The sequence below is a fragment of the Larus michahellis genome, chromosome 2, assembly GCF_964199755.1.
Source record: "Larus michahellis chromosome 2, bLarMic1.1, whole genome shotgun sequence".
Lineage (NCBI taxonomy): Eukaryota > Metazoa > Chordata > Aves > Charadriiformes > Laridae > Larus > Larus michahellis.
This window is the reverse complement of record NC_133897.1, coordinates 125,339,152-125,348,466: the sequence shown is the minus strand read 5'-3', so window position 1 is coordinate 125,348,466 and position 9,315 is coordinate 125,339,152. Positions and strand designations below refer to the sequence as shown.

Here is a 9,315-nt window from a genome sequence, read left to right as displayed (position 1 = left end):
AACATCGTCTGCTCTCATTTACAACAGAGATGAGAGAAATACTCATTTAAAGTCTAACTAGCAAGCTTTTGGGCTACACAGTCTGGAGTTAGAATAGAATATTTTGGTTGGAAGAGACCTACAGCCATCCTCTAGTCCAACAGCCTGACCAATTCAGGGCCAAACAAAAGTTAAAGCATGTTATTAAAGCATTGTCCAAATGCCTCTTAAACAGTAACAGATGTGGGGCATTGACCACCTCCCTAGGAAGCCTGTTGCAGTTTCACCAGCCTCTCAGTAAAGAAATGCTTCCTAATGTCCAGTACTAAACCTCCCCTGGCGCAGCTTTGAACCATTCCCTTGTGTCCTATCACTGGATCCCAGGGAGAAGAGATCAGAACTTCCCTCTCCACTTCCCCCTCCTCAGGAAGCTGTAGAGTGTAATGAGGTCGCCATTTAGCCTTCTTTCCTCCAAACTGGACAAACTCAAGGTCCTTAGCCTCTCCTATTGGTCCATACTTTCCAGCCCTTTCATCAGCTTTGTTGCCCTCCTCATTCAAGGACTTTCACACCCATCTTAAATTGTGGAGCCCCAAACTGCACACAGTACTCAAGGTGAGGCTGCACCAACGCTAAATACAGTGGGATAATCACCTCTTTTGCCCAGTTGGTTATACTGTGCTTGATGCACCCCAGGATGCGGTTTGCCCTCTTGGCTGCCAGGGCACACACTGACTCGTATTGAGCTGGCTGTTGACCATCACTCCCAGATCCCTGTCTGCAGGGTTGCCCTCCAGCCACTCCTCTCCCAATTTATACTAGTGACCAGCGTTACTCCATCTTAGGTGCAGAATCCAGCATTTGCAAGTTGTATGTAATTTGAAAATACTATTTTAGAGGTGCACATTTTGCCATTATTCATAGGAAATCATGAATTCGAACAAGCACAAGATACAGCAAACTGTCTTCTCCACACTGTGAATCACGTGTCCCTAGGTTCATGCTGAGCGATAAAGACTGGCCAACACAAATGCATGAGCCACTGATGGGTACTACCTGCCAGCACGGCGCCTCAGCAACCTGCTCCACTCCTCTTACCAAAGCTCCGTGCTTATGCAGCATGCTCCATGACCAATACTTTTTTCAGGATCGATTCAGGTCTTTTACACGTTGCCTACTGCACTGAGGTCTGGTTTATTTTGTTAGTCACTGTTGCTAGTAATAAACAAAATGCATAATATTAGCTCTGGGTGAGTGCTCTTCTGATGGGGAAAAAATTGCACTGGATTGTTATAGAAATCTGAAATAAAGTTGCTGTATAATTTAGGATTTCTGAAGGAAGGGCAAACATCTCCCTCATTTACATACAATCTTTTTCACATCTCTGTAAGCTTTACTATGCTTAGTTCTGTAAAGTCACATTTCCAGTAGTGATTATTCCTGGTTTTATGTCTAAGAGTTGGTACCCTCCCTGTTCTACCTGTTTTCTGTCCATGTTAAAAACTGTGTCTTGGGATGCTGTTGATTTTAAACATGGGAATGCTTTCTGAGTAAGAGAAGGCAATGCTGTTTTCTTCTTTGGTTCCTGTGAGCCAACCTATTAGCTGCTGACAGTCTTTATTGAATCAGCATGTGGCTTAAATCTAGAAATGAATTATAATGTAAGATCAGAGTTAAGGTCTCAGAGAAAAAACAATGTTAGTGCATTGACAGCTGTGATCAAAGCTGTTTCTAGTTCTCTCAGAGGTAGAAATCCCCAGGTGGCAATCAAAGGTTTCATGAGTAGGAATTACAGACAGAATTCGTAATGGGCTCCAGCCAAAGTAAAAAAGTCAAAAGCTACTACAAGCAGAATACTCTCTTGGTTAAGAAACAAGGCTCTTCAGGCTAATTTATAACATCTCCTCCTCCCAAAAATCTAGCCTCACACCAAAAGCCTGGAAAAATATAATAGTACAAATAGAACCTATCAAAACATAGCATATTTAACATTTTCCATGCAGGATATTGGCTTGTGAATATATATATATATATGGTCATGTACTCATTTCCTTCATTACAGGAGTATGCAATTGGTGAGGATATTAAGCACATTAATTCTTATTTGTTTAATGGCCAAACCAAATGTATTACAGGGCCAGTGTTGGTTTAGACAGGGGTAATTCTCTAGGTCCGACAAAACAGGTTGAATAAACTTTCTGGCAAAAATAGATAATTCCTTCTGCTGTGTAGTAGAAACATGATTCTTAATGCCTAGAATTTGTCGCAATATCTGGTGAATCACTGCAGTTGAGGGTGACCCAATCTGACAGCTGTGATTACATTTATTACATTTATGCATAATTCCCTGCTATGATACAAACGAAGGCTAAGACTGAGATTTCTTTTATTTATGTGTGAATTTTGGTAAATTAATATGGTTAATATGGTAAATTTTCCTTGGCCAGACACAGAGTATTTACTTCTGTGGAGGAGCACACACAATTCCTACTGGGATATGTCTAGGGGTATAATGACAACGCTTTGCGGGTCAAAACACTAGGACCCCTCAGGGATAGTGTTCTTGGACAGTTGTAAAACACTTGACGTGCTGGCAGGTATCTTTGATCTGCTATGACCGGGCTGGAAGATATCCAGCAGATGGATTAAGCTGATGGATGATATTCTTCCCATTTCAGTCTCTCCTCACAGTGATGCTCCTTCTCCGAGGTAAAGTGCAGGGGCTGAGCAGAAAAGCTGTGTGTACAGGCTCAGTGCACATGAAGCTGCATAGGGGTAGGAAAGGAGGACAAGACTGGCGCTGTTTTAACTTCTTCATGGCCACCGTATTCTGTTGAAATCCTACATTGAAAAGTACGGCACACCACGCTGTGTGTGTTTTCCAGGACATGCAAAAAAAGTTGGATGGCAGCCACAGACGGGGAGTGTTTTTGGATTTCTCCCCAAGAAGTCAAATGCCCTGTTTTTCATGGGTTTCTGGTATGGATAAGAATGGGGAGCAGGCACAGGAGGGTTTCTGCCCTGGGCCTGGCTGGCGTGCAGGTCATTTGTTTCATTGCAGCCGTCAAGGTGCTGTCTTTAGTGTCATGAGCACAGCCATGTTGAGCTGTGGCTGAGCAGTGCTGGCACGCCACCAAGGTCCTCTCCGTTTCTCCCTCTGCCGGCCCAGCGCCGGCCGGTGGTGGGCAGGAGGTTGGGAGGGGGCACAGCCGGGACAGCTTCCCCAAGCTGACTGAAGGGCTGCCATGGTGCATACCATGGAGCCTCCTGCTCAGCAAGAAGGCCCGTACGGGGGGGAGCCTTTGTAAAGCAGCTGTTGCCCGAAGATGGCTGGCTATCAGTCTTGGTGCTGTGCTAAAAATGGCTGAACGAATAGATGGGAAAAAAGAGGGTGCCAAAATCCAATGCTGCCTTTTGTGAGAAAGTGCTGAATATGAGGTGAGAGCGGGAGAGGCGGGGAGTGCAGGGCTCCTTGAGATTGAGGCCATATATAAAGAATAACTTTTATTTTTCTTGATTAACAATAAACACTCAAGTAAACAGAAGCATGCAGTGAAGACAGCAAATTTTTTGGGTTTTAGAGATGAAGCAGCGGGATGCAGAAAGCGCAGTTTCTGAAGGGAGCGTGCGTGGAGCTGGTCAGATAGGTGGGATTAGAGGTGTTGTGTAGCGGGAATGACGGAGTCTGAAGGCGGGAGCAGGTGCCTGGGGCTTGATCAATGTCATCTGGAAGGGGCAGAGTAAGAAAAAAGCCACAAAAGGGGCGCGTGGTGCCTTGTTCTGCAGAAGACTTGTCCTCAGTGAAATACATGCCTCGAGTGTTTTTAGAAGGCCACTCCACTGCCACAAAGATGTTGTGATTGAGGCAAAAGGGAGTGAGATGCCCGGGCCACCTGTCAGGGCAAGGGGATGGCTGGGGCTGAGCTGGTGCTGGAAGTTGCTGCAGGTGCAGAGCCCTTCTGGCTACAGATGGGCTTTGCTGGATGCCCCTGCCCTGCCAGCTGATCCCCAGGGCATGAGAAAGGTGTGCTCTTGGGTCTGCTTGTCCCTTCTGCAGCGGGGTTTGCTCCTGAAGAGTTTGTGGTTTGTGAGCCCTGTGAGCACGGAATCATAGAATCATAGCATCATAGAATCATTCAGGTTGGAAAAGACCCTTGGGATCATCGAGTCCAACCATCAAGCCCACTCTACAAAGTTCTCACTTACACCATATCCCCCAACACCACATCTAAATGACTCTTAAACACATTCAGGGATGGAGACTCCACCACCCCCCTGGGCAGCCCGTTCCAGTTTCTGACCACTCTTTCTGTCAGAATTTTTTCCTAATGTCCAGCCTAAACCTACCCTGCTGCAGCTTGAAGCCATTCCCTCTTGTTCTATCGCTAATTACCTGTGAGAAGAGACCAGCGCCAATCTCTCTACAATGGCCTTTCAAGTAGTTGTAGAGAGTGATGAGGTCTCCCCTCAGCCTCCTCTTCCTCAAACTAAACAGTCCCAGCTCCTTCAATCGCTCCTCATAAGCTTTATTCTCCAGGCCCTTCACCAGCTTCGTTGCCCTCCTCTGCACTCGCTCCAGCACCTCGATATCTCTCTTGTATTGAGGTGCCCAAAACTGGACACAGTACTCAAGGTGTGGCCTCACCAGTGTTGAGTGCAGGGGGACAATCACCCCCCTCCTTCTGCTGATCACACTATTTCTAATACAAGCCAGGATGCCATTGGCCCTCTTGGCCACCTGGGCACACTGCTGGCTCATGTTCAGCCACTTGTCAATTAGAACCCTCAGGTCCTTTTCCGCCAGGCAGCTCTCCAGCCACACTTCCCCAAGCCCGTAGTGATGCATGGGGTTGTTGTGGCCCAAGTGCAGGACCTGGCGCTTGGCCTTGTTGAAGCTCCTACCGTTAACGTTGGCCCATCGATCCAATCTATCCAAGTCTCTCTGTAGAGCCTCCCTATCCTCATGCAGATCAACACTCCTGCTTAACTTGGTGTCATCTGCGAACTCAGTGATGATACACTCTGTGTCCTTATCAAGATCATCAATAAAGACATTAAGCAGAAATGGTCCCACCACTGAGTCCTGAGGAACACCACTTGTGACCGGCCGCCAGCTGGATTTAACTTCATTGGCCACCACTCTTTGGGACTGCCCATCCAGCCAGTGCTTGATCCAGCAGATCATATGCTCATCCAGGCCATGAGCCGCCAGTTTTTCCATGAGAATTCTATGAGGAACAGTGTCAAATGCTTTTCAAAAGTCTAGGTAGACAATATCCACAGCCTTTCTCTCGTCCAATAATCGGGTCATCTTGTCATAGAAGGAGATCAGGTTTGTCAGGCAGGACCTACCTTTCATAAACCCATGCTGACTAGGCCTGGTCCCCTGGTTGTCCATTCTATGGCTTGTAACGGCACTCAAGATGATCTGCTCCATGACCTTCCCTGGTACTGAGGTCAGACTGACAACTGACTGGCAGAGGCAGTGGCAAGGCAAAGATGTGTTCTTTGGGCTCTCTCTGCCTGGCTGTGGGCCAAGGCAAGGGAGCAGGCCTGCTGTCCTGCGGCTGATCAGTGGTAAGGTTGCCTGGAGTTCTGGGAAGCCCCATGGGAAGGCGGAGCTGCTTAAGGGCTGGTTGTGGCAAAGCAGAGGAGGAGAAGCGGGCAGGCTGCCTTACCTTTGCCAGGCAGTAGTCTGCCAGCCCTGGCTTCACCATTGGGTCGCCTCCTGGTCTAGCTCGGGTACCCATGGTGTAGGTGGGAGACCTGGTTTTGTAGAGGTCCAGCTCCACCCTGGGGAATGCGGCAGGCCCTGGCATCTGTAAGAGAGGCAGGCAGGATGCTGGGTGCAAAAGGCAAGTCTTTGGGCCTGATCCCTGGTGCGTGCCCAGGCAGGCTGCACCTTTTGGGCCAGCTGGCCAGAGAAGCGGTGTGACAGGCAGGGAGCGATGGGAAGAAGAGAACCTCCCGCTCCCCTGCAGAGGGGCACATTTCCCCGAGGAGGAGGAGGGAGATGCTCACTAATGCTGGAGAGCTTTGCCCCACCAAGGCAGTTAGTGTGGGACAGTGAGGGACAGCAGGTGTGGGCAGAGCCTCCCCTCTCCCACCATTAACAGCTGAGAGCAGGGGGACCCATGGCTTCTTGGGTTTTGCTGCTGGTGCCGGGCAGGGTGTGTTAGGAGAGGCTGCAGCAGGCAGCCCTTCTCTTCTGCGCTGAGGAGAGGAACTGAGCTTCATCTGCGTGCGGGAGAGAGCCGAGGAGTGTAGCTCACGTTGGAGAGGTCTTCAGCAAAGCCATTGTGCTTACTCTTCCCTGACGTGGAGTAGCAGGGGTTGGCGTGGGTGTAGGCTGTGTTGGGCCCCAGCAGCCTGGGCAGGATGTAGGTGCACAGACCTGGAAGGGGAACGGGCAGAGAGCATGTGAGTGCTGGGGGGAGAGGCGCAGTGCCAGGGTGGGAGAGAAGCAGCCTGCCAAGGCTGCTGCCAGGAGCAGGAAGGATGTGCTTCCCCTCCTCCCATTGCCTCCATCATCTGCTGCAGGCGGTGTGTGCTGGCAGCTCCAAGCCTGAGCTGCCGGTTCTTGGGTGGGTTGGGTAAAGTGGGTGCTCTGGGCCATGAACCAGATTGTCGAGAGACGATTGCATCCTGCCATGTGGGCTTTCCCCGAGGGCTGTTGCAAAGCTGCCCAGCAGATGTTTGCTGGAGGAAACGCGGCCGCAAGTGCACGTATTTCCCCGAGTTGCCTCACCTGGCATCTGGTCGTCTTTGACGGCCTTGTGCCGGAAGGCCATGGACTGAACCAGCAGGCATTTGTAGAGGTGTTTGTCGGCCTTGTCGGTGCAGTAGTCGCCTGGGTCAGAGGAGAAGCGTAGAAAAGCAGTGAAGGTGGGGGCTCTTCCTGCATCCACAGAGGCAAGGTCAGGAGGAGGGGCTCAGCCTTGTTTGCTTTGCGTCTGGGAGCCTCTGAAGGCTGTTCAGAGGATTGGAGCTGAGGGCTTTGTAGGCGGTGGGATAGCAGAGGGCCAAAGCAAGGTGTGCTTGTCCTGCCTGGGAGAGGGGCTGGAGAAATGGTACTCACTTGGTGCAGGGGTGACCTCGGTTTTGATCTTGGGAAGTCCGCACATGTGCTGTGCAGGAGCCATGTACTTCCCGTTCCTGGTGACGGAGGGCTGCATGTAGTACCAAGCACCTGGTGAGCAGCTGTCTGGGAGGGGACATTTGGCCCCTTGAAATGTGTAGGCAGGGGCTCTGGCTTTGGTGGGATTGTGAGCCAGGTAACCTGGGAAGAAAAGGCTGTGAAAGGACACCACCCTGCACCGGCCTATTTCAAGCTGGTTTCCAGGTGGAGTAAGTTGGAGTTGCTGGCCTCCAGCGCTTGTCCTTGTTGCAGCTGAGAGCATGGTGGCTTGGAGCGAAGGGGAAGGGAGCTGTGGGAGCTTGTCCCCGGGAGGTTGTGCCTCCACCTGGGGGGACATTCCATCCCGCTGGTGATGGTGCTTTTACCTGTTGTCCCAGGGATGGAGTACTTGGGTCCCGGACTGGTGAAATGGGCTGTGATGAGGCCACGTGGGCGGTGAGGTCTCCAAGTGCCCACCCAGGCTCCGTCCATGTCGGCGATGGCTCCAAAGCCTACGGCAAGAGCAGGAGAGTTGCTGAGGGGCTTCCCCAGTGGAGGCGCGGTGTGGAGCCTCCCCAGGAGGAGCAGCAGCGCCTCACCTTTCTCAGCCTTGGCCATGGGACTGGGTGCAGATGAGCTTGTCATCTGCTGCAGCTCTGGGTTGCAGAGCATGGCGAGGGAGAGGGCAGGCAGGGATGGGGCAGGAGAGGTTGTGGTGTCAGGGCCCAGGTGTCCTTGGGGAGAGGTCCTGGCTTGTCATGGAGACGCACTGTGACATCTCACAGGCTACGGGTGCCCATCATATGTGCTGTTGCATTGCATGGCTGATCAGGGCTGGGCACGTCCAGCTTCCAGGGCTGGACCTTCATGAGGTCTGCATGGCCAAAATGTGCAAGGAGGGAAACGGTGATGGGATTTTTGCATTCTCTCTGGGCACCGCATGTTCTTGTGCTGTTGGGGTCACGTAACAGTAGGAATGTATGTTTGAACACCTGCAATTTCTATTGCATGTCTCCTTGTCCAGCTGTCCCTTAAGGTGTTGTCACGGATGGAAATATTTGACACAGTTATGATTTAGCAGAGGTTCAAAATTTATTAATGATTTGAGTTACATCAAGAGGTTGAAATTTAGCAGCTCTTAGTCATTAGCCGATTTAAATGTTTACAAAGCGATTTAACAAAATTAATGGACATTGATTGAGTTACAGATTCGGATATGGAAAATTCACACTAACTGACTATAAAGTATCCCAAATCAATGCATATAGATATAAGCAAAAGCACAAATCTCAGTCACGTAACAACAGGAATGTACATTTGAACAGCTGGAATGTCTATTGTGTGTCTCATTGTTCAACGGAGACTTGCAGATATCTGGATTCAGGTAACACTATTTGTTTTCAGAAAGACTTGCTGTGATCCTTCATCAGGACACCAGCATCCTGAACTTTCAAGTGCTAATCTGTGCATAAAAAGGATTTTGCAGATTGCCTTTCTTCTTAAGACTGTCTGCTTGCAACCATTTTTGTAAAACGTGCAAGTCCTCATGGGCTGGGCTGCCCTCTGCATCTTTCACATGCATCCCCTTCAGCGGGTTGGACCATTCGTCCTCTGTGATCAGAAGGTTGTAGGTAATGCTAATCATCCAGGCTGTTTGCTACCACATATGTCCTTTATATTGTTCGCACTCATATGAACTAGGCTGTACTCTGCCCGTGGTGACAACTGCTCAGCCCTTGCCATCATCTGCGTTCAACCACAAAAATTTTTCAATGTGTACAATGTTCTTGGCAGGATTGGCTCCTGCATCCATGCCACTCTGCTGCCTGGTGTATGTTTTGTAAAGCAGCAAATTCTGCTTTATTTGCTCCTATCACTGAACTTGATCTTGTCGTGGAGCGATGATGAGTGGTACTGACCACCTGAGGCACGTAGGTCTACGTCAGTCCCACTGCTTATTGTGTTCCTGTGATGTTCAACGTGATTGAGGATTAGCTCACTTGGGATGGTTCTTCTTTTAGGGGTATGTAGTGGCAGTTACAAATTGTTCTGCTTCTGCTCTTTGGCACCTCTGGGGAGGCCTGGGGGTGGACCCAATGGCACAGGCTGCACAGGTAAAAGCATGTGGCGCAGGTGTGAGGTGGGGAGATGAGTAATGGGGAACACCTTTGCTGGCTCACCTTCCCGTAGAGCAGTCTGTACTCAAGATTACACATCAG

The 9,315-nt window shown here is 50.0% G+C and overlaps 1 protein-coding gene across 1 annotated transcript; it reads right to left on the bottom strand.

Annotated features, from left to right (window-relative positions):
- Nucleotides 1-3,618: 3,618 nt before the first annotated feature.
- LOC141738414 (ciliary microtubule associated protein 1A-like) lies at nucleotides 3,619-7,588 on the bottom strand. The gene is made up of 6 exons (XM_074573610.1): nucleotides 7,483-7,588; nucleotides 7,058-7,258; nucleotides 6,728-6,829; nucleotides 6,252-6,373; nucleotides 5,658-5,798; nucleotides 3,619-3,705 (listed from the first exon to the last, which is right to left on the bottom strand). Exons 1-6 carry the CDS (start codon nucleotides 7,586-7,588, stop codon nucleotides 3,619-3,621), a joined length of 759 nt encoding a protein of 252 aa, XP_074429711.1.
- Between the last annotated feature and the right edge of the window lie 1,727 nt (nucleotides 7,589-9,315).